The sequence below is a fragment of the Bombina bombina genome, chromosome 4, assembly GCF_027579735.1.
Source record: "Bombina bombina isolate aBomBom1 chromosome 4, aBomBom1.pri, whole genome shotgun sequence".
Lineage (NCBI taxonomy): Eukaryota > Metazoa > Chordata > Amphibia > Anura > Bombinatoridae > Bombina > Bombina bombina.
Window position 1 is genome coordinate 510,837,633 of NC_069502.1, and position 27,007 is coordinate 510,864,639.

Genomic DNA, 27,007 nt, shown 5'->3' on the forward strand with positions numbered 1-27,007 from the left:
TTGCTGGCCAATCAAGCACAGTAATCCCACGGTCATTGAACCATGTTTTTGTGCTTTTGGCAGTGTGGGCAGGTGCCAAGTACAGAGCTCGTCTGCGGAAGAAAACATGAAGTGCTCCAAAATCTCCTGGTAGACGACTGCGTTGGCCCTGGACTTAATGAAGCACAGTGGACCAACACCAGCAGATGACATGGCTCCCCAAATCAACACAGACTGTGGAAACTTCACACCGGACTTTAAGCATCTTGCAGTGTGTGCCTCTCCATTCTTCCTCCATACTCTGGGTGCTTGGTTTCCAAATGAGATGCAAGATTTGCTCTCATCAGAAAAGAGGACTTTGGACCACTTAGCAACAGACCAGGTCTGTTTTTCTTTAGCCCAGGTAAGACGCTTCTGACGTTGTTTGTTGTTCAGGAGTGGCTTGACAAGAGGAATACGACATTTGAAGCCCATGTCCAGGATCCGTCTGTGTGTGGTGGCTCTTGTGAAAGTTCCCAACACTTTTGAATGGCCTTTTCCTGACAATCCTCTCTAGGCTGCGGTCATCCCTGCTGCTTGTGCACCTTTTTCTTCCACACTTTTCCCTTCCACATAACTTTCTATTAATGTGCTTTGATACAGCACTTTGGGAACATCCAACTGCTTTTGCAATTACCTTTTGAGGCTTTCCCTCCTTATGGAGGGTGTCAATGATGGTTTTCTGCACAACTGTCAGGTCAGCAGTCTTTCCCATGATTGTGATTCCTACTGAACCAGACTGAGAGACCATTTAAAGGCTTAGGAACCCTTTGCAGGTGTTATGGATTAATTAGATGATTAGAGTGGGACACTTTGAGCCTAGAATATTGCACCTTTTTACAATATTCTAATTTTCTTAGATTGTGGATTGGGGTTTTCATGAGCTGTAAGCCATAATCATCACAATTATGACAAATCACGGCTTGAACTATCTTGCTTTGCATATAGTGAGTCTATCTCATATATTAGTTTTACCTTTTAAGTTGCATTAGTGAAATAAATGAATTTTGCACAATATTCTAATTTTTCGAGTTTCACCTGTATAAAGCTCAGAAACTTATTATGATAAAGGCTGTACTATGTGTTAAAATATTTTTGTTTTATAGTGTTTAAAATGTGACATTGTTTCAGAATATCAATGATATTTTAAGTTATTCATGATAGCGATATAGTCTTTAGAACTGTAGAGGTGAGGCCTGACTAGTGATCTATACAGTAGTATAAATGCTACTGTTGTAGAAAGATGTATTAGTAGTAGAAATAGTGAGGCACTTAGTAGGAATAACCATTAGAATAGTAGAACAACCATTTGCAATAAATAAAGAATACTGTTTATCCCTTTTTCTGTAAATATTGTATGGGGTATTTAGCATTAAAAATTTTTTATAAATAGCATTTAATTTTTATTTTATAAATAGGTGTATTAGTATGTTCATAATATGATGGATGGACAGTTTTGGATTATAATGGTTATGGGTCATCAGCCTGAGAAAAAAGACAGGAGCCTCAAAACTGGTTATCTGTCTCCACTGCTTACAATGAAATAAAATGTGTTAAGATATATTAGTGTGCTGGTCGGCTTTCATATATGGACTTTGTCTGAGGATGGGGCATTGTTCTATCACACAACGCTACTATGTGTGTGCTCCCTTCAACTGTATTACTGCCTGATACTCTGCCTAGCCTCTCAAATCTTTTGATAAAACAAATATATCACATTTTTACATAGATTAATGATACACTGCTAAACATTAATTTTAACATTTGTATATTTAATTTAACATTCCAAATCTTGAATATTTTAAAATCAAATGTTGCATTTAATATTCATATATTGCATTCAATATATCAAAACATAACATTTGTTTACAAAAGCAAATATTACTATTATGTTAAAGAGACATGAAACCTACTTTTTAATTTCATGATTCAGATAGAGAATACGATTTTAAATAACTTTCCATTGTACTTCTATTATTTATTTTATTCATTCTCTTATTATCCTTTGTTAAAAAACATCAATGCACATGAGGCATATATGTGCAGAAGCTCCGGAGCCTACCATGCTTTTCAACAAAGGATACCAAAAGAACAAAAATAATAATACAAGTAAGGGCAGATTACAAGTGGAGCGCAAAATATTGATTTCACAAATCTGCACTGGTATTATGTTAGGTACAATGTGAACACGAAGTCGAAGGTGAGCATCCATAGGTTCCAATGGGAGCCTCATTCTCAAGCATCAGACACGGCATGAGAACCTAGAGCAGCGAAGGAGGTAAGTAGAGCAGCGATGGGCAGGAGATTTAAATATACATGTATATGCTTATATAGATATATATATTTGTGTTTATATGTGTATATATATATATATATATACATATAAACACAAAAATATATATGTATATAAGCCTATATATGTATATTTATTTAACCCCTGATAACTGCTTTGTGCAGTTGGGCCCAATAACTGCTTTTTGTTTTTGCTGGGTATTTATCATGCATTTATAGGCGTGCAATAAATTAGCGATTCATTTGTAATCTAGCCCTAAATTGGAAAGTTTGGAAAGGGCATGCTCTCTCTAAATCATGAAAGAAAAGATGTGGGTTTCATGTATCTTTAAGCAAAAATTTAAGAGTATCAATAATAAGTAAGAATTAATAATTGTACTAATAGTTTTCTCCATCCATAGTGCATCTGACATCTTTCTAGTACCTACCATATACCCTTGGGGAGGCTTTATCTTTTAAGCAAATAAGATTGAAATTGTTCAAAAGAGAGTTACTTAATACATTGCCTGAAATATAATACTTCCTCACTAAAATATATTTAAAAGGACATAATACTCATATTCTAAATCAATTGAAATTGATGCAGCATAAGTGTAAAAAGCTGACATGAAAATATCACCTGAGCATTTCTATGTAAAAAGGGAAGATATTTTACCTCAAAATGTATTCAGTTTACCAGCGTAAGTGCTCTGTGAACAGTTAGAGCTGCTGTAAAGCTGCAAGTTGAAAAAAACAAACAATAAAAAAACACAATAGCCAATCAGGTCTTGTATTGCTCTGCTGTGAGCAACTTCCTGAAATTGAATGGAAAAAATAACAGGACAGATGCACACTCCCTTGCAAGTCCTGGGACTAAAGTTTCTTTACAGTGGGGTGTGAATAAGAAATGTTGAGGTAAATATCTTCCTTTTGTACATAGATATGTTCAGTTGATCTTTTCTAGTCGGCTTTTTACAGCTATCCTGCATCACTTTTTAGCGCTTCAACATTTGGGTATCATGTCCCTTTAAGAGAAGGAGATAAGAGACTGAAAAATTCTGTTAAAATGTTCACATAATCAGGGGATGTATTGAAGTTCTGGAGGATTTTTTTTTTCTTTGAGAGAAAACCAGAAAAAAGGTAGTTCAGGTTTTAGAATGTAGGACAGCAGGTTTGTAAGTTACAGAAACATCTCTTTGTAGTAAGAGAAGTTGGTGCATGGAATAGATTTCCAATATAAGCAGAGGGAGCAAAACACATTAAGGCAATTCAAAAACACTTGGGATATGCATAAGGCTACACTGAGAATTAGCTAAACATATACTTCAAACAAGACTATGGGGTATATTTATCAAGCTCTGTATGAAGCTTGATGCCCCGTGCTTCTGGGGAGCCTTCAGACTCGCCAGAAACATAAGTTATGAAGCAGCGGTCTAAAGACCGCTGCTCCATAACCTGTCCGCCTGCTCTGAGGAGGCGGACAAACATTGCTGGAAATCAACCCAATCCAATACAATCAGGTTGATTGACACCCCCTGCTAGCGGCCGATTGGCCGCGAATCTGCAGGGGGCGGCGTTGCACCAAGAACTGCTGGTGCAATGATAAATGGCGACAGCGTGGCAGACATGATCCCCAATATCGGATCATGTCCGCTCGCACATTAGTAAATAGGCCCCTATATATAGAAAAGATGGACCTTCAGGCTGTGTTTCTTAGTGTATTCATTACCAGTCCTTTTCTGGATAGATAGCTTGAATATGCACTTAGAGAAAAGTTTCAGAAATTAAAGTGACAGTGCAGTCAAAATTTGAACTTTCATTATTTAGACAGAACATACCATTTTAAACAACTTTCTAATTTACTTCTATTACCTATTTTGCTTTCTATTCTTGGTATCTTTTGCTAAAAAAACATACCTGGATAGGCTCAGGATCAGAACTGTACCGCTAGCTGCGGATTGGTGGCCACTGATATATGACTGTATTCATTTACTCACCAGATGCGCTCATCTAGTTCTTAATACTGTATTGCTACTCCTTCAACAAAAGATACCAAGAGAATGAAGCAAATTTGATAATAAAAGTAAATCAGAGAGTTCATGCCCTTTATGTTTATTTTTTGTTTAAGTAGCTATAGATGCACCACTCTGTGAAAGTAAATTTTCATATAACTGAAATGTATAGCAGCTATTAACATTCTTATATACCAGATACATTTGTATGTTTAATTACATTTATTCTATATCACCTAATTAATTATTATGAAATAGTATTTTGTATATATACAGAAACAAAATATTTATGAGACAGTCTCCAGCAAATGAGTTTTGATTTTTAAAATGTAAAAAAATATTATTAAATAATATGTTAGTAAGTGTTTGGAAATGTAGTTTTACATATAAATATGCTCATTCTAGTGTTTCTGTAGATTAGTTGCATACTTACATATTTGCATATTTTTATAAAATATGCAAATATTTATGTATATTTATTTTAAAGCTACATTTACTCTATTTATCACAGCTGCTTCTGTTTATCTTGTCTTGTTTGAATATTTTTTTCAAATGTATTCATTAGTTTTCTGAAATTCGCCCCACAGTTGTAACAGCTTTTGACTTGCTTCATTACCCTCCAACCTGGTTTATATAGGTCATTTGTTTTCCTGTTAAAATAAGCAAGCAAAAGAACCAGACTGCATGCCACGCTTATATAGCATGAGGGATATCATTGTATGTGCCACGGATCAATAGAACATTTCAATTAAATCCCACCAAGAAACATGCTTCCCTAGTAAGATACAAGTGCACAGCCTGAACACAAATAGTTCAGTGTTTATTTTTAAATCAGTCATATTGGTTATGCAGTCACAAGCATGTGAAAAATTAGACTCTTGTGGACCTTTATAAATAATAACTAAAAAGGCTTTTTATAGCTAGGGAAATTATGTTTATCTACACAGACCTCCTGAGGCTGTAGAATTGCTCCCCCCAATCAGAAGGCAGGTGATCATTCGCATCTCCTTCAGAAGACATTTGGCTGCCATCCCTGCTAATCTCCTTTTGATCCCACCTGACATCATGTCAGATGGGAACGATGTAACATCACCTATTTCCTGTCTACCCTCGGTGAGGACATGATATTGTGCTGTGCATAAAAACAGAAAATCTCAATGAAGATTTCACATCATAACAAGCAGCCTGCCGTGATCTGTTGTTAAACAGACCCATGAAGCACTGTTCAATGCAGCAGTATTACATTCTGAAAATCAGTCTCCTCATTTGTTTATGCAGAATATATAATTGCATCCTGGATCATCTCTATGAAATCTGATTTTTTTTCTTCTGAGCAACAAATATCTGCCTATATATAGCTAAAAAAGACAATATTCTATACAAAAATGCCTTTTTAAACTGTATATTCTAATGCCTTCCTATTTCTTATATCAATAGCTTTATGTGTGTGTGTGTGTGTGTATGTGTATATATATATATATATATATATATATATACATTTATATAGTATATATATATATATATATATATATATATATATATATATATATATATATATATATATATATATATATATACAGTATCCCACAAAACTGAGTACACCCCTCATATTTTTGTAAATATGTTATTATATCTTTCTCTTGTTAAGTGTATCCAGTCCACGGATCATCCATTACTTGTGGGATATTCTCCTTCCCAACAGGAAGTTGCAAGAGGATCACCCACAGCAGAGCTGCTATATAGCTCCTCCCCTCACTGACATATCCAGTCATTCTCTTGCAACTCTCAATAAAGAAGGAGGTCGTAAGAGGAGAGTGGTGTTTTATACTTAGTTTATTTCTTCAATCAAAAGTTTGTTATTTTAAAATGGTACCGGAGCGTACTGTTTATCTCAGGCAGTATTTAGAAGAAGAATCTGCCTGCGTTTTCTATGATCTTAGCAGAAGTAACTAAGATCCATTGCTGTTCTCACATATTCTGAGGAGTGAGGTAACTTCAGAGGGGGAATGGCGTGCAGGTTTTCCTGCAATAAGGTATGTGCAGTTAATATTTTTCTAGGGAATGGAATTTGCTAGAAAATGCTGCTGATACCGAAGTAATGTAAGTAAAGCCTTAAATGCAGTGATAGCGACTGGTATCAGGCTTATTAACAGAGATACTCTTATAAAAGTGTAATATAAAACGTTTGCTGGCATGTTTAATCGTTTTTTATATATGTTTGGTGATAAAACTTATTGGGGCCTAGTTTTTTCCACATGGCTGGCTTGATTTTTGCCTAGAAACAGTTTCCTGAGGCTTTCCACTGTTGTAATATGAGTGGGAGGGGCCTATCAAAAATTACAGACACAGACATCCAGCTTCTTCCTGCATGTTCCAGGACATCTCTGGATACAGAGCGCGCAGATGCTGTAAGAGCCATGTCTGATACTGCGTCACAATATGCAGAACATGAGGACGGAGAGCTTCAGTCTGTGGGTGACATCTCTGACTCGGGGAAACCTGATTCAGAGATTTCTAATTTTAAATTTAAGCTTGAGAACCTCCGTGTATTGCTTGGGGAGGTATTAGCTGCTCTGAATGACTGTAACACAGTTGCAGTACCAGAGAAATTGTGTAGGCTGGATAAATACTATGCGGTGCCGGTGTGTACTGATGTTTTTCCTATACCTAAAAGGCTTACAGAAATTATTAGCAAGGAGTGGAATAGACCGGGTGTGCCTTTTTCCCCACCTCCTATTTTTAGAAAAATGTTTCCAATAGACGCCACTACACGGGACTTATGGCAGACGGTCCCTAAGGTGGAGGGAGCAGTTTCTACTTTAGCAAAGCGTACCACTATCCCGGTTGAGGATAGTTGTGCTTTTTCAGATCCAATGGATAAAAAATTGGAGGGTTACCTTAAGAAAATGTTTATTCAACAAGGTTTTATTTTACAGCCCCTTGCATGCATTGCGCCTGTCACTGCTGCGGCGGCATTCTGGTTTGAGGCCCTGGAAGAGGCCATCCATACAGCTCCATTGACTGAAATTATTGAAAAGCTTAGAACGCTTTAGCTAGCTAACTCATTTGTTTCTGATGCCATTGTTCATTTGACTAAACTAACGGCTAAGAATTCCGGATTCGCCATCCAGGCGTGTAGGGCGTTATGGCTTAAATCCTGGTCACAATTACTCAACATTCCTTTCAAGGGGCAGACCTTATTCGGGCCTGGCTTGAAGGAAATTATTGCTGACATTACTGGAGGTAAGGGTCATACCCTTCCTCAGGACAGGGCCAAATCAAAGGCCAAACAGTCTAATTTTCGTGCCTTTCGAAATTTCAAGGCAGGAGCAGCATCAACTTCCTCCGCTTCAGAACAAGAGGGAACTGTTGCTCATTCCAGACAGGCCTGGAAACCTAACCAGTCCTGGAACAAGGGCAAGCAGGCCAGAAAGCCTGCTGCTGCCCCCAAGACAGCATGAAGGAACGGCCCCCTATCCGGAAACGGATCTAGTGGGGGGCAGACTTTCTCTCTTCGCCCAGGCGTGGGCAAGAGATGTTCAGGATCCCTGGGCATTGGAGATCATATCTCAGGGATATCTTCTGGACTTCAAAGCTTCTCCTCCACAAGGGAGATTTCATCTTTCAAGGTTATCAGCAAACCAGATAAAGAAAGAGGCATTCCTAAGCTGTGTACAAGACCTCCTAGTAATGGGAGTGATCCATCCAGTTCCGCGGACGGAACAAGGACAGGGGTTTTATTCAAATCTGTTTGTGGTTCCCAAGAAAGAGGGAACCTTCAGACCAATTTTGGATCTAAAGATCTTAAACAAATTCCTCAGAGTTCCATCATTCAAAATGGAAACTATTCGGACCATCCTACCCATGATCCAAGAGGGTCAGTACATGACCACAGTGGACTTAAAGGATGCCTACCTTCACATCCCGATTCACAAAGATCATCATCGGTTCCTAAGGTTTGCCTTTCTAGACAGGCATTACCAATTTGTAGCTCTTCCCTTCGGGTTGGCTACAGCCCCGAGAATTTTTACAAAGGTTCTGGGCTCACTTCTGGCGGTTCTAAGACCACGGGGCATAGCGGTGGCTCCTTATCTAGACAACATCCTGATACAGGCGTCAAGCTTTCAAATTGCCAAGTCTCATACAGAGATAGTTCTGGCATTTCTGAGGTCGCATGGGTGGAAAGTGAACGTGGAAAAGAGTTCTCTATCCCCACTCACAAGAGTCTCCTTCCTAGGGACTCATAGATTCTGTAGAGATGAAAATTTACCTGACGGAGTCCAGGTTATCAAAACTTCTAAATGCTTGCCGTGTCCTTCATCCCACGCCTGTCAGTGGCTCAGTGCATGGAAGTAATCGGCTTAATGGTAGCGGCAATGGACATAGTGCCATTTGCGCGCCTGCATCTCAGACCGCTGCAATTATGCATGCTAAGTCAGTGGAATGGGGATTACTCAGATTTGTCCCCTCTACTAAATCTGGATCAAGAGACCAGAGATTCTCTTCTCTGGTGGCTATCTCGGGTCCATCTGTCCAAGGGTATGTCTTTTCGCAGGCCAGATTGGACGATTGTAACAACAGATGCCAGCCTTCTAGGTTGGGGTGCAGTCTGGAACTTCCTGAAGGCTCAGGGATCTTGGACTCAGGAGGAGAAACTCCTCCCAATAAATATTCTGGAGTTGAGAGCAATATTCAATGCTCTTCTAGCTTGGCCTCAGTTAGCAACCCTGAGGTTCATCAGATTTCAGTCGAACAACATCATGACTGTGGCTTACATCAACCATCAAGGGGGAACCAGGAGTTCCCTAGCGATGTTAGAAGTCTCAAAGATAATTCGCTGGGCAGAGTCTCACTCTTGCCACCTGTCAGCGATCCACATCCCAGGCGTAGAGAACTGGGAGGCGGATTTTCTAAGTCATCAGACTTTTCATCCGGGGGAGTGAGAACTCCATCCGGAGGTGTTTGCTCAACTGGTCCATCGTTGGGGCAAACCAGAATTGGATCTCATGGCATCTCGCCAGAATGCCAAGCTTACTTGTTACTGATCCAGGTCCAGGGACCCAGAAGCGACGCTGATAGATGCTCTAGCAGCGCCTTGGTTCTTCAACCTGGCTTATGTGTTTCCACCGTTTCCTCTGCTCCCTCGACTGATTGCCAAAATCAAACAGGAGAGAGCATCGGTGATTCTGATAGCGCCTGCGTGGCCACGCAGGACCTGGTATGCAGACCTAGTGGACATGTCATCCTTTCCACCATGGACTCTGCCTCTGAGACAGGACCTTCTAATACAAGGTTCTTTCAATCATCTAAATCTAATTTCTCTGAGACTGACTGCATGGAGATTGAACGCTTGATTCTATCAAAGCGTGGCTTCTCCTAGTCAGTCATTGATACCTTAATACAGGCACGAAAGCCTGTCACCAGGAAAATCTACCACAAGATATGGCGTAAATATCTTTATTGGTGTGAATCCAAGAATTACTCATGGAGTAAGGTTAGGATTCCTAGGATATTGTCCTTTCTCCAAGAGGGTTTGGACAAAGGATTATCAAAGCGTGGCTTCTCCTAGTCAGTCATTGATACCTTAATACAGGCACGAAAGCCTGTCACCAGGAAAATCTACCACAAGATATGGCGTAAATATCTTTATTGGTGTGAATCCAAGAGTTACTCATGGAGTAAGGTTAGGATTCCTAGGATATTGTCCTTTCTCCAAGAGGGTTTGGACAAAGGATTATCAGCTAGTTCCTAAAAAGGACAGATTTCTGCTCTGTCTATTCTTTTGCACAAGCGTCTGGCAGAGGTTCCAGATGTCCAGGCATTTTGTCAGGCTTTAGTTAGAATTAAGCCTGTTTTTAAACCTGTTGCTCCCCCGTGGAGCTTAAACTTGGTTCTTAAAGTTCTTCAAGGAGTTCCGTTTGAACCCCTTCATTCCATTGATATTAAACTTTTATCTTGGAAAGTTCTGTTTTTGATGGCTATTTCCTCGGCTCGGAGAGTCTCTGAGCTATCTGCCTTACAATGTGATTCTCCTTATCTGATTTTTCATGCAGATAAGGTAGTTCTGCGTACCAAACCTGGGTTTTTACCTAAGGTGGTTTCTAACAAGAATATCAATCAAGAGATTGTTGTTCCATCATTGTGTCCTAATCCTTCTTCAAAGAAGGAACGTCTTTTACATAATCTGGACGTAGTCCGTGCCTTGAAGTTTTACTTACAAGCTACTAAAGATTTTCGTCAAACATCTTCCCTGTTTGTCGTTTACTCTGGACAGAGGAGAGGTCAAAAAGCTTCGGCAACCTCTCTTTCCTTTTGGCTTCGGAGCATAATACGCCTAGCCTATGAGACTGCTGGATAGCAGCCCCCTGAAAGGATTACAGCTCATTCTACTAGAGCTGTGGCTTCCACCTGGGCCTTTAAAAATGAGGCCTCTGTTGAACAGATTTGCAAGGCTGCGACATGGTCTTCGCTTCACACCTTTTCAAAATTTTACAAATTTGATACTTTTGCTTCTTCGGAGGCTGTTTTTGGGAGAAAGGTTCTTCGGGCAGTGGTTCCTTCCATTTAATCCTGCCTTGTCCCTCCCATCATCCGTGTACTTTAGCTTTGGTATTGGTATCCCACAAGTAATGGATGATCCGTGGACTGGATATACTTAACAAGAGAAAACATAATTTATGCTTACCTGATAAATTTATTTCTCTTGTAGTGTATCCAGTCCAGGGCCCGCCCTGTCCTTTTAAGGCAGGTCTAAATTTTATTAAAACTACAGTCACCACTGCACCCTATGGTTTTCTCCTTTCTCGGCTTGTTTCGGTCGAATGACTGGATATGGCAGTGAGGGGAGGAGCTATATAGCAGCTCTGCTGTGGGTGATCCTCTTGCAACTTCCTGTTGGGAAGGAGAATATCCCACAAGTAATGGATGATCCGTGGACTGGATACACTACAAGAGAAATACATTTATCAGGTAAGCATAAATTATGTTTTTCATGTGACAACACTAAATAAATGACACTTTGCTACAATGTAAAGTAGTGAGTGTACAGCCTGTATAACAGTGTAAATTTGCTGTCCCCTCAAAATAACTCCTAAACCATTGGCAACAAAAATGTGTACATCCCTAAGTGGAAATGTCCAAATTGGGGCCAAAGTATCAATATTTTGTGTGGCCACCATTATTTTCCAGCACTGCCTTAACCCTCTTGGGCATGGAGTTTACCAGAGCTTCACAGGTTGCCACTGGAGTCCTCTTCCACTCCTCCATTACGACATCACAGAGTTGGTGGATGTTAGAGACCTTGTGCTCCCCCAACTTCCGTTTGAGGATGCCCCACAGATGCTCAATAGGGTTTAGATCTGGAGACATGCTTGGTCAGTCCATCACCTTTACCCTCAGCTTCCTTAGCAAGGCAGTGGTTGCCTTGGAGGTGTGTTTGGGGTCGCTATCATGTTGGAATACTACCCTGTGGCCCAGTCTCCGAAGGGAGGGGATCATGCTCTGCTTCAGTATGTCACAGTACATGTTGGCATTCATGGTTCCCTCAATTAACTGTAGCTCCCCAGTGCCGGCAGCACTCATGCAGGCCCAGACCATGACACTCCCACCACCATGCTTGACTGTAGGCAAGACACATTTGTATTTGTACTCCTCACCTGGTTGCTGCCACACACGCTTGACACCATCTGAACCAAATAAGTTTATCTTGGTCTCATTGGACCACAGGGCAGTCTGCTTGTCTTCAGAAAACTGTTTGCAGGATTTCCTGTACATTATCTTTAGAAGAGGCTTCCTTCTGGGACGACAGCTAGGCAAAACAATTTGATGCAGTGTGCGGCATATGGTCTTAGCACTGACAGGCTGACCCCCCACCCCTTCAACCTCTGCAGAAATACTGGCAACAATCATACGTCTTTTTCCCAAAGACAACCTCTGGATATGACGCTCTGCATGTGCACTCAACTTCTTTGGTCGATCATAGCGAGGCCTAATCTGAGTGGAACCTGTCCTGTGAAACCGCTGTATGGTCTTGCCCACTATGCAGCAGCTTAGTTTCAGGGTCTTGGCAATCTTTTTATAGCCTAGGCCATCTTTATGTAGAGCAACCATTCTTTTTTTCAGATCCTCCGAGAGTTCTTTGCCATGAGGTGCCATGTCAAACTTCCAGTGACCAGTATGAGAGAGTGTGAGAGCGATAACACCAAATATAACACAACTGCTCCCCATTCACACCTGAGACCTTGTAACACTAACGAGTCACATGACACCGGAGAGGGAAAATGGCTAATTGGGCCCAATTTGGACATTTCCACTTCGGGGTGTACTCACTTTTGTTGCCAACGGTTTAGGCATTAATGGCTGTGTGTTGAGTTATTTTGTGGGGACAGCAAATTTATACTGTTATACAGGCTTTACACTCACTACTTTACATTGTAGCAAAGTGTCATTTCTTCAGTGTTATCACATGATATAATAATATATAATAAAATATTTGCAAAAATGTAAGGGGTGTACTCACTCTTGTAGGATACTGTGTGTATATATATATATATATATATATATATATATATATATATATATATATATATATATATATATATATATATATATATATATATATATATATATACCCATATATACACACACATTAGCATATAATTATGTCTCATCAATTCCTGTGTTCAGCCTAATTTCCCATTGTTATATTACACATCATTACCGGGCCATATCTGCAGCTGAGACAGTAAACTGAGCATTAACTTTATCAAATGTGATAAACCACTGAAATGGCAGTATGATTATATTGTGTATATTATTCCTATTTACACGGATAAGAAGAATCTCCAAGGCAAGTTATCTATAGTGGATTCTGCTGCTGCAAAATTGCAGGGAGCTTAACATTGGTTTGATGAAGTCAGTGGCACTTAACTATTGAAAGCTATAAAACTCAGAGACCTTACATTTCTTATTTAGCTCACAAGCGTGTCAATTGATGATTTAATAGGAGAAAGTTGCAATGAACTTTGATTCCACGGTATTCTAGCTTTGCAGACATTTTCTTTGTAATTTATTTTTTCTCATGCAATACTACCATCTAGTGGCAGTCTGTATACAGAAAATCACTATAATGTTATATAATGAATTTCTTTTTACAAATAAAAATTCACATTTCTTTGGAAATAGGGCAACTTGAAGGCTTAATTTAAATGGTTTGCATCTGGCTTTTTGCTACAGCACATTATTATACATAAACACAGTGTGCTTTCAACAAAATAATGCTTTCAAGAATAGGACAAATTATATTGTCATACTGCCTTTTCTCAAAGTCGATTTACAGGAGGTGAGCATATTATTTTACTAACACAGAGGGCTTTGAGTTTATGCTTTTTATGCATTTTTCTCTACATAGATCTGGTGTACAATTAGTGGGCATTTTCTGTGTCTACACCAGCTTCATACCAAGTGAATCCTGATATCAATAAACAGGATGCTGCCTGAGAAATGAGAGAGAGACAGCAGCTGTACCGATCTCTGATCACATGACATGCAACAGATGAGTCAGCACCTCCTCCCACTCACTCTCCCTACACAGCAGCCATCTGGTTAGGCTGAAGGAGGGAGAGCAATACAAAGTGTTATCTTCTTAAAAATTATAATTGCAAGTAAATGGATGTATGGCATGAAGAACAACTTAATTAACACAATTATAGTTAGTGAAATATTAGTGTAATGTGTTAAGGGAATGTAATAGTCCCTATATTACATAGGCAGTAGTCTTCAAATAAAAGGGGTTTAAAGTAAAATCACATTGTTACATTACATAAAAGATTTGCATTGCTTTCATTAAAAACACTGAAGGTAACACTGAGCTCGCTTCCTTTGAGCCGTAATTAGGTTTGCGTGCTCTCGCAAACCTATAAATATCCTGTTGGAAGCAATTTCGTTTGACTGCTTTCAATGGTGCGTTATACCTCAACATTTTTGTGTGTCCCATAGAAAGTACTAGAAGCTGTTAATTAATAAATTATACCAGTTCTCCAATGAAAGCGCAAACCGTTAATACACTGTCGAAGGCTGTCAATACATTGAGAAAATTACACCAAGCTCAACTAGGTGTAAAAGAGGAAAAAGGAGCTTTTTGATGCCAGGTTCCAAATGAAATTTTAAATTTTGCAAACAATGCAAGTGTTTCAATGTGGAATATAACTGAAATATGTAATATTTATTGTTGTCACATGTATAGAAATATCAGTATGTATTTACATATAGAAATGTATGCAAGCAACATATCTACATAATTCAAACTAGAGCTATGCCTAGGGCAACAATACATATTACATATATTCAAAAAGTGGAAAATATCATTCTAATTAAAAATAGTATTTGCTTATATGTCAAAAATATGTATTATAAATAAGTGTATCTTTGGTTTTGTTTCTGTTTAGAGGTGGTCACAGGAAAGGAGCACAGACATTAAACGTACATTTTATAGTGTAAGGTCGTGTTACCATAGCAATTAATTCATTTCAAGAAACCAGACGTCGATTGGAAGCGTAAACACAACATTAACTTACACCTACACAAAAAGAGTGACTGCACAACACTTTCCAATGGAAACCTGGTACTAAAATGTAGCTGTAAATTACTTTAAACTGACGACAACTTTGGTAGCTTATGGCTCCATTTTTAATGACTCAATGGAAGCAAGCCCACTGTCAGGTGTTTTCTACTGCCCTCTGATTATATCTACTTCCCATTGGCTGCAGGCAACTTTACAGCCAATCCAGAGATGATGCATAGGTAATGAATGAGAGCATACATTCTGAGGGAGAACCCAGGGGACAACAATTATTATTTTTGTGTAAGGTAACCATGATCTTATTTTCAGGCTGTGCCTTTGTAATATAAAGACTTGTACATTCCTGTGGGGGGCATTTCTACTATATGTGTGAGTGTTAATCATTATTTGAATGAGCATGAAAGTTAAAATGAAACTTTTATGATTCGGACAGAGTGTACATAATTTTACTTCTTTCATCAGATTTGTTTCCGTCTGTTGGAATAATTTACACTTATTTCCTTTTCACAACTAGGTATGCTAAGGTGTGTGCACTTCTCGGGCACTATATGGCAGCTGTGCTTGTAACAATGTTTGTAGCAATGTGAGTAAGAGGAAGGCTTTCCAATCATCTTGTATAAATCAGAAGACTTCTTTTTAACTTGTGGATGTAGGCTTAAAAGCTTGTTTTCACATGTAATAAATGGAGGCCATAATGATCAAGATAAGCCTATTAAGATATGCTCTCATGAAAAGTATCAAAAAAACATTTTTTTATTTGTAGTTTATATGCATATTAATCATGAGGTGAAACCACAACTTTCATGCTCCTTTAAATTCTAGAATAACATTATTATTATTATTATTATTATTATTATTATTATTATTTATCATGCATTGTGAAAGATGACTTTAAAAAGTTGAAAACATGCAAGATGTTGATGAATTCCCTTTAGCTAGTACTTTAATGGAATACTTAACCCAATTTTTGTCTTTAATGATTCAGATAGAGCATGCAATTTTAAGCAACATTCTAATTTACTCCTACTCTCAATTTTTCTTGGTTCTCTTGTTATCTTTATTTTAAAAGCAGTAAATGAAAGCTTAGGAGCCATTCAATTTTAGGTTCAACACCCTGGACAGCACTTGCTTATTGGTGGCTATATTTAGCAAACCAATACCCAAGCATAACCCAGGTTCTCAACAAAAAATGGGCCGGCTCTTAAGCTTTACATTCCTGTTATTTAAATAAAGATAGCAAGTGAATGAAGAAAATTTGCTATTAGGAGTAAATTAGAAATTTGATTAAAATTGCATTCTCTATCTGAATCATGGAAGAAAAAAATTGGGTTTAGTGTCCCTTTAAAGAGGCAGTGAAGTATTGTTTTAATTGTCAGCTTCTAAATGTTTATCTCACTGATCTATACTGCACAGGCAGGGTCTTACTAAAAGTCTCTAAATCAAAATAAATAACTTAAGCTCAACCATTTTCATCAGAAAAAATATTTTTTTTACATTATTAATTAGTGCTCTTTCCCCATTCATGATAGTTATTTTAATAGAGTTTAACACAATACCCCTTTTATTTGAAGTATGTTAAGAGAAATATAACAAAACACAAATATGCTCAATAAATAAACATATTTATATTAATCCTGACAAAAAGAACTTATAATACAATATTTTCCAACAGTGTTACAGATTCCTTATTTATAGCAGATGTTTATCCTACACAAGGTAAAGCTGCAGTTACACATCTCAGCTGTGCTACATTCAATATTTTGAGCTGGAAATTTACAAGATTTTTTACTTTCAAGCATAGAAGTAAAAAACGTCAAGTAGGTGGGACATACGGTATGTAAAAAAAAAAAGGACTTTATTATTACTGGGGAGGAAAGATCTTTGCATGGAAAGCATGCGTGTTAGTGATAAAACAGTAACTGACACACAAGAACAGTTTGGCTCAGTAGCGGAGCTACCATTGGGGCAGCAGTTGCAGTGGCACCAGGGTCCAACTGCTGGGGGGGGGGGGGGGTGCATAGCAGCCAGTCTATACATAGACATGTGCAGAATGTGTACAATTCTAATGCAGGGAAGCCTTTTATTAGTGCAGAATGCAGGTCTATCTGTCTGTCTATCTGTCTGTCTATCATTGTAGAATGTTAAAGGGACAGTCAACACCCAATGTAACTTAAGGCCATACCTTAGATCCAGAATAGAAGATGCAGCTAAACTGCATCGATGTTGATGAGCGCTAACGGTATTGGAGTAATCATCGAAAATACATAGCTTTATTCCTTGAAAATATGGCCGCCAAACTCCCCCCACTATTACGTATGGACCTTCTTTTTGATTGAATCCTCCAATTGCAATGAAATCCTGAAAGCGGTTTGCGAGCATGAAGAAGATAATGCGCATGCGCATTATCAAAACAGAACCATCCCTGTTTGAAAAATGAACGAGCATGTTAAGACATTAAAGAAGGGGACGAAGGAGAAGGGGGAGGAGTTTGGAGGCCATGTCTTCATGGAATAAACCAATGTATTTTTGTTGATTACTCCAATACTGTTAGAGCTCATCGACATGCGATGAGGTGTAGCTGCATCTTCTATTCCTGATCTAAGGTATGGCTTTAAGTTACATCGGGTGTTCACTGTCCCTTTAAAGAAAAGGTCAAAGAGCCAATCTATTTGATGTTGTATTGTAGAATGTTCTGCCAAAAAGTAACTTGCTGGTAGTTTTTTGTAGATCATGTGCCTGGAGAATTAACAAGCCATGCCGAGGACAGGGATCTATCTCCAAAATCTTTAAACAGAGCAGCATGTATATGATTACTATTTCTTACAACTGAGTTACTTTTGGGAGAGGCCAAAAAATATTTGCAGCAGGGCCCTCTGTTGAGTAGGTTTGCTACTGGTTTGGCTTCATGGTTTGTCCAAACTGCTTTATAAAAAATATATATAATACTCCTGTATTATTATAAATCAGATGTAAAGAAAAAAATAAACAAATTCTCCTGTATTATTATAAATTAGATGTAAAGGGAAAAAAATAAAATTATCCTGTATTACAAGTCAGATGTAAAGAAAAAAATATAATTCTCCTCTATTATTATAAATCAGATGTAAAGAAATAGTTTGCTCAGTTTTTATAGCTGTGAAGCTTTTTTCCAAGAGAATCACAGAGAGCCAGATGGAACAAGCATGCAAATGTGATGCTATTGTTTACTAGATCTCAACGGATCTAATGTGTCTGATTTATGAGCAAACTGGAACTTATCCAAAGAGGAATATATTAGTTTGATTAATAAAACAATACGGTTTCATACTAAAGCCTACTACTTCTGATAATCACTTTATCTCTTTAATATGAACAAATGCAAATCTTCTACCTATAAGAATATTTGTAACGTTTACATTTGTTCTGTTTTTGGATCATAAACTGAAGATTAGAAACCAGCGGTAGTTGTAAAACTTCTTCTTTCTCACCAGGTTTAAAACACCTTAAATACTCCAGACTTTTATAAAAAAAAAAAAAAAACATATTACTCGATTCTTTTTTCAAAATGTATATGAAAGATAAGCATACATTATAAACATTGTTTTTATTTTCCTGGAAAACCATAAAGTAAAAGCTGTTTAAAATGAAGCTATTTCCTATATGGTACATCTTGCTAATGGTCAAGTTTAAATTCTTCTCTTTCTTATCAACCATAGAATTTATTTTAGTACACGTCCCTTTAATGTTCATAAATGTAATGTAAAGAATGAATCTAAAAAACATAGAGCTTTGCTTTCATTAATATGTATGAAATCTAATGGTGGAGCTTTCTTTAGGAGCAATAATGCTTTGCGCTTTTTAACTTCACTAATTGCTTATTCAGTTGCACTACCTTTGATTAGAAAGACAGAATCAATGAACATTATTGTCTCTTTTTTTTGTTTGACTGAAAGAAATGGACTGTGTGAGCTCATATGAGGTATTCACTGTAAATAAATGACTCTTGCATCTTTGAGGTCTTGTGTCTTGTAAGTCTTCTGCATGAATTTATATTAAAGGGACATTAAACTAAAATCTATTATGCATATGAAAGGTCAGCAACATTTTTGGAAAAACCTTTACACTGATATTGTTATGGATAATGAATATTGCAAACATAGGCTTCTAGATTCTATACTAGTCACTAGCATTTATAGTAACAGAGCCACAGCAGAGCTACAGCGCTACACCTACAACAGTAGTGTGTCAACCATCACACGCAATCACTGTGGCAGATCCCAAGTAATCGTGACAGCTCTTCTTTTTTATGGGAGTTGCTAGAACAAAATAGCAACTGTTGCTAAAATGTGTGGCAGCCTGCAGTGTCCCCATTGATCCATATTTTGCTGTGACAATTAAAAAGCAGATGTACAACAGCCTTTATCAGTTGTATAACAGCTTTTTGGTTAAAAAAAAAAAAAAAAAAGAAAGAAACTTGGCGTGAAGATCAAAAATAATTCAATTCTTTTGGTGTAAACTTTAATTTTTTAGGCAATTTTAGTAGACCCCCTATTGTATACTAAGTCATAAAAGTCATGTAAAGAAGTGATGGCCAATTTTCCAACACATGGGAGATGCATATCAATATTTTAGAAGCTTTAAATGTATGGCTATCAGACAAACAAATAATATATTTCCTTAAAATGTCTATTGGCAAAGGGCCTGCTTTAGGTAAGGTTGCAGGACAAACTCTCCCATTCTCCCTTTAAAGGGCTTTAGTTCTACTTTTTCCTGGAGCCACAGAAACCATGGCACACATTGTTAGTTTTCTTTTTTCTCAAGGGCCTCAAAGATTACTAGTACAGAGGGCCAACAGTTGTCCGTTCCTGATGTGAAGGATGGGTTTGTAAATCATGTGCAGTATCATAACTGAGAGAAGACAGACACAATTACAAGATAGTTGTCACTAAATTCCACAATAACCTAAAGAACTGAATAACATTAATCCATGATACATTTATGACTGTTAAGTAGCATAAAATAATAGGATCTTACAAAGCCTCATATTTCTCCAGTGAAATCAACTAATCTACTTTATAAATTATGTATTGCTAGCTTGTACTTTATTTCCAACATGCTTCTTATTCAGATCTGAATGCATTTTAGTCTTTACACTGTTAAACATCTTTAGTGATTGCTTTGGTACATTTTTCTTTTTCTGTCTCTCACTTTCACTTAAATCATTTTACATTAAACAAGTATTGCCATCTTCTGTGCATTCATCAAGTTGATCTATTCTATTACTTATCTTTTCAAAACTCCTCGCTTGGAATGTCCACCATGCACCAGGTTTCTGTGACCTTGACATGTGCAATAAAGCTGTGCCTTTTATTTCAGTCCAGCAACTAATTAAGTTGCTATAATATCGCTGGCTTTAGCTATGGCGCTAATTTTTACCCAGTGTAATGTTTCAAAATTTTCCAACTAAATTACATATACTGTAATCTGTTAGTCTTTCATATTTTAATAATGTGATATTCCTTTCCTTACATCTACTGTTTAACCTTTTTTTTTTTTCTTATATTTCAGTTTGTAAAATATCACATAGAGTTTAGTATGGTCTTTCAACCCTGTCCTTTTATAAATTGTGTTTTAATTATTTGTAAAGCCAAAGATTAAAGGGACATTAAACCCAAAACAATTATTTTATTATTCAGAAAGAGAATACCATTTTTAAAAAGTTTCCAATTTACTTCTATTATCAAATTTGCTTTGTTCTCATGTTATTCTTTGTTGAAGGGATACCTAGGTAGGTAGCGTGCACATACCTAAAGCACTACATGACAGGAAATAGTGCTGCCATCTAGTGCCCCTACTTATGCATAACATTGTTGCAAAACTGCTGCCATATAGAGCTTCAGACACGTGCACACTCATAAGCTTACTTTACTGCTTTTCAACATAGGATAACAAGAAAACAAAAACAAAAATAACTGAAGTATATAGGAAAGTTGTTTAAAATTGTATGTTCTATCTGAATCATGAAAGAAAAAAATTGTGTTTTATGTCCTTTTGATGTAAACATACTTTTGATGGATTGTTTATAGCAAATAAAAAAGCAAGTCTCTATCCTTGTGAAAAAAAAAAATCTTGGATATTCAGAACTGTCTTAAAACTCATCCAGTCTCTCAAAGGCATTTTGAAACAATTGATATATATATAGTATATTCAGAAAAGTCACTTCTGCCTTACAGATTCAAACCACCCCCACTGAAAGGGACAGTTAACTGTGAATTTGTTTTCCCTGAATGTATTCCCTATGGCTTGTTATACCAGCTGCAGCGTATAAAATGTATGAGAAATTGCTTCCTTTTTAAATACAAATAGCTTTATTTGCTCTTTGAAACCACAGCCCATCAAAATAGGCTAAGCTTGCAGACAGATCAGACCTCATTATCTTATCACTCAAATGCTTCCCTTTCTTATCGCTGTCTCTGTACAATACTTAGAAAGAACAATTGAAAATTAACATTTAAGGCTTTGGCCCCTAGTTATGAAAGTCTGGCGGACCTGATCCGACAGTGCGGATCAGGTCCGCCAGACCTCGCTGAATACGAAGACCTCACAAGAGCTGCTGGTGCAATGCCGCCCCCTGCAGACTCGCGGCCAATAGGCCGCCAGCAGGGGGTGTCAATCAACCTGATTGTACTCGATCAGGTTGATTTCCGGCGATGTCTGTCCGCCTGCTCAGAGCAGGCGTACAGGGATGTGGAGCAGCGTTCTTTGTGACCGCTGCTTCATAACTGCTGTTTCTGGTGAGCCTGCAGGCTCGCCAGAAACACGGGGCATCAAGCTCCATACGGAGCTTGATACATATGCCCCTTTATCTCTTCCACCTCTCACTCTGAGTGTAATTTCTTCTACTGGCTGTGTTTACATAGTTTTTCAATAGCCTATACCTAGGTATAGAAACTTCAGTATAGGTAAGAATACTACAGGCTAAATCAGCTATTTCAAATGCAAATATAAAGGCTAATGAGCTATTTGTAAACAATTTAATACACAATACTAGGTAAAATGGATAACTGGGAATAAATTAAAGGGGAGAGAGTTTTTGGGTAAACTGTTCCTTTAAAGTTAAAGGGACATTCCAGCCAAAATTGGAATCCACATGGATACATTTCAGTTTTGAATAGAAGCGTTTTTGTAATACACGTGTTAGCAAAAATGTTTCTAATAAAAACTATAGCTATTTCAAAAGTGTATTTAAAGTGAAGGTCAATTTTCATGTGAAAGTGCCAGATTTTTAAAAAAACTATTAAAAACTTTCATTCATGAAAATTGACATAGCGCCGTATTTTAAAAATACTTACCTTGTTCTTCTGAAACGCCGGATCGCCGTTCTGAAACGATGCCCCGCCTGCTTCTTCCTGGTTTACTTACCCAGCAATGATGAAACCGACTTCCTCCAATCACGGCGTTGCTTCAGGAAATGATTACCCCGGGGGGGAAGCTGTGAATGGAGGATGCCGGAATCGTCATTGCTGACGTGTGAAGAGGCTTGCGACAGGCTGGTGAAGCACTGGAGCGGCTTCAAGAAAAAAAGGTAAGTATATTTTAAAAAAAAACAGCTGAAATGTAAATTTTCATGAATGAAAGTGCCCTTGTTTTTAATAGTTTTTTTTAAAAACCGGGCACTTTCACATGAAAATTTACCTTCACTTTAAGTATGTACCGTGCACCAGCATTTTAGACACAGCACTCGCTCTGAGAGCCCAAGGTGTTTATACCATCTGGTAATGACCCAGTTTGTTAATTGCCTACATGATACAAGCACCACTGGCTCTCTGAGCAGCGCAGTAGTTAAAATTTGGGGGCACTGGGAATATCTAACTATGCTTCCCATGCACATGCAGAGAAAAATGTTAAAGGGACAGTCAACTCAAAATTTTGTATTGTTTAAAAAGATAGATAATCCCTTTATTATCCATTCCCCAGTTTTGCACTGCCAACATGGTTTTATTAATATACTTTTAACCTCTGTGATTACGTTGTATCTAAGCCTCCTTTGACAGCCCCCTGATCACATGACATTTTTTTATTATCTATTGACTTGCATTTTAGCTGTGTTGTGCAAAATACACAGGCATGAAGACAATGTTATCAATATGGCACACATGAACTAGCAGTCTCCTGTTGTGAAAAGCAAATAACAAAGCATGTGATTAAGAGGCTGTCTATAGTGGCTTAGAAACAGGCAGAAATTTAGAGGTTTAAATGTTATGAAGTATATTAATATAACAATGTTCGTTGTGTAAAGCTAGGGAATGGGTAGTAAAGGCATTATCTATCTTTTTAAACAATACAAAAATAGTGTTGACTGTCTCTTTAACACTAAAACAGTGATAACTTTTACTAGGAGCATTTTTGCCAATACATGTATATTGCAAATATGTTTCTATTCAAATATGAAATTCATCTATGTACATTTTAATTTTGACCAGAATGTCCCGCTAATACGAAGTAGAACAACATGGCTATGGCACATTATGTCATCTGTTTCAGACCCTCCTGGCGCTTTCTCAAAGATAGAAATCGACAAGAGTGCATGAGACTCGTCAGATGATGTAATTACAACCTTGTTTGTACCTACACTCCTCAATATCCTGTAACTGTGAGTTTTAAATGCTGTAAATAAATAGCAGGGCTATGTGTATTGCAGCCGATCTTCTTACAGATACTTCTAGGCTTGTCGTGAAAGTTATTTCACATCTTCATATCATATCTATATATTTACAGTGGTGCATCACATGAGTACATTATTTATAACAGAAGATCAGAAGATCAGATTGTTTGCTGTTTTGCTTTCTCAATAGAATAATTCTGACACAAGCACCAGTATATATAAATATATATAGAGGGATACATATATATATATATAGATGGATTTATAGATATATAGATAGATAGATAATAGATAAATAAAAGGTGTATATATATATATATATATATATATATATATATATATATATATATATATAGATGGATTTATAGATCAATAGATAGATAGATAGATAGATAGATAGATAGATAGATAGATAGATAGATAGATAGATAGATGATAGATAAATAAAAAGTGTGTATATATATATATATATATATATATATAGATGGATTTATAGATAGATAGATAGATAGATAGATAGATAGATAGATAGATAGATAAATAAATAAAATGTGTGTATATATATATATATATATATATATATATATATATATATATATATATATATAGATGGATTTATAGATAGATAGATAGATAGATAAATAAATAAAATGTGTATATATATATATATATATATATATATATATATATATATATATATATATATATATATATACAGTATATAAAACATGGAAGGGAACTGCACTCCAAGAGTGCAGTATATAGATAGACACCAACTAATAGATATAAGTATAGAGATATAAGGTTTAATTTTAGAACAGAATTGCACTAATTATTTTTCTTTCAGAGAGTAATATATTGTATATGGGCGTTCTCACAAAAGTATATGCCAATATGAAGTATACACTTTTCTTTCCTTTACTACAAATAAACCGTACTACATGATTATTTTTAATAACAAGAACAAAATAACACCTAAAAAGCATATGGCATTTGATAAATTGTAGTCTGTTTGTTGAGCCATGTTTGTATCAGTTTCGTAACTTCAAGACTATGATAAATAGCCCATATAATCATCCTTCCTGGGTACACACTGTGTGCTTCTTCAAACCATGATGAAGAAGGAGAACTGATGATCTTAAAACTCATGTGCTGCTATGCTATGCAATTCAACTACTAAAATTCAATATATCATTCCTAGGGAAGAAACGGAAATGATGGATTACCCGGTTCACCGGTGAGTCATGTTTAATTTCATTGCTTGTAATAACTTTACTGACCAAACAATAACATTTCTGTTTGCAATGTTCAATTTTTTTATGTTTCTAAAATTCTTACCGATAAATTATGGTTTCTATTTTTCAGGGAGCTCCTGGTCGCCCAGGTGACAGAGGACCAAAAGGCGAACGTGTATGTTTTGTTTTATCAGTTTTAAATAGATGTGCGGAAATATTTAGTACACATAAGAGATGAAGTAACAAATCATTGCATGATGCAATTTCCATTGTGTGTTCTATAAAGCAAACAATCAAGGCCTCAGAGAATTTAGTATTCTGTACTTCATGGATCGATTTAAAATGCATCATCTATTTTATAGCACTCTTGTACAAGGCCCATTTCCACAACCGAACTATTTAATCATCATCAATTGATAAAATCCCCAATAGGTACATGACTCGCCTAGAAAACCAGAGCAAATGTCCTAACTAACCATTATGGGTAGGCTACGGAATTTTGTAGCGCTATACAAATAAATGATAATAATAATTATAATATTTAGGGATAATGATATAATAAAAATATAAAGCAGGATTTAATAAATATGGCGTTTAGTTACCAATACAATTTATAAAATGTAAATTTAATTATAACTTCAGATGAAGAAATCTTAATTATTTTATTTATGATATAGCAAGGGAATCCTACCATCAGTGCAAAGCAGTGTAAATCTGAAAAATAAGTATATTGTTGTAGAAGGGGAATAAAACTTCCTTGATTAAAAATTCTGGATCATTCATTGTTATAGTATCTCAATATTTACATTTGCTAATCATTTGAGGCAGATATTTATGTTTCATTACTTCAATTATGAAATTGCTTTTCAAGCTTTATATTTGATTTTCTTTTTTTTTTTATAAGAAGTGTTGTTTGATTGTCTGATTTCTTTCTTTATTGACAATGATGCTGGTAGAGATAGATGTTCCAAATTAGAAAGCTTAGTGACTCCCTGGGCTCCAATTCATGACTCATTAATTCATGACATTGAGTACACTGATGCATGTGTAATTAGCAATGTTTGTGTTTCCCTGGTGGCTAAGGTTCTGCTAGCCTTTGTATACAGTAGTCTCCTTAGTAAATACTCCTTACCTCATCACAAAATATCAAAGTAGCAGATCTTTATTTGGCAATGAGCAGTGATATTGATATACATTTACATATAGCTTCAACCTTTCCTTTGTGAGACACACGCTCACCTCCATCTTTTATTTATTGCAACAGACTACTTATTTTTTAATGTCATTTATGCATAGGAAGAAATGCAATTTTTAAATCTACAAATGAAATGCACTCAAGAAAAATCACAGCCTATCAATTATTTCATTCTAGATACATAGGTCCCTATTTATGAAAGTCTGGTGGACCTGATCCGACAGTGCGGATCAGGTCCGCCAGACATCGCTGAATACGGAGAGCAATACGCTCGCCGTATTCAGCATTGCACCAGCAGCTCACAAGAGCTGCTGGTGCAACGCCGCCCCCTGCAGAACCCGATCATACTCGATTGGGTTGATTTGCGGCGATGTCTGTCCGCCTGCTCAGAGCAGGCGGACAGGTTATGGAGCAGCGGTCTTTGTGACCGCTGCTTCATAACTGCTGTTTCTGGCGAGCCTGCAGGCTCGCCAGAAACACGGGGCATCAAGCTGCATTCGGAGCTTGATAGATAGGCCCCTAAGAGACCTTCTTCAGCTAAACATTTACTAAGCAAGTTGTTTTATCTAGCAAAGGCATGTACAGTTACTAAAGTACAATATATTAAAGGGAAATTATACTTAAAATGTTCTATAATACACATGAAAGAGCAGAATTTATACTTATAGAACACACACACTTATATATATAATTATTTTGCCTTGAAAAATGTAAAGACCGCTGCTCCATAACCTGTTCGCCTGCTCTGAGGTGGCGGACAAATCTAAAGACCGCTGCTCCATAACCTGTTCGCCTGCTCTGAGGTGGCGGACAAATCTAAAGACCGCTGCTCCATAACCTGTTCGCCTGCTCTGAGGTGGCGGACAAATCTAAAGACCGCTGCTTCATAACCTGTTCGCCTGCTCTGAGGTGGCGAACAGACATCTCTGAAAATCAACCCGATCCAATACGATCGGGCTGTTTGACACCCCCTGCTAGCGGCAGATTTGCTGCGAATCTGCAGGGGGCAATGATAAATCCCAAGAGCATATGCTGTCTGCATTTATCCATGTG

The 27,007-nt window shown here is 37.1% G+C and overlaps 1 protein-coding gene across 4 annotated transcripts in view; it reads left to right on the forward strand.

The window, feature by feature from the left end:
* The window catches only part of COL19A1 (collagen type XIX alpha 1 chain), a 1,696,717-nt gene that overhangs the window by 1,545,621 nt on the left and 124,089 nt on the right, over nucleotides 1-27,007 (forward strand). For all 4 annotated transcript variants that reach the window (XM_053710417.1, XM_053710419.1, XM_053710420.1 and 1 more), the window contains 2 exons: nucleotides 24,726-24,761; nucleotides 24,890-24,934. In XM_053710417.1, coding sequence (XP_053566392.1) covers nucleotides 24,726-24,761; nucleotides 24,890-24,934 — 81 coding nt within the window. The remainder of the gene's footprint in view (nucleotides 1-24,725; nucleotides 24,762-24,889; nucleotides 24,935-27,007) is intronic.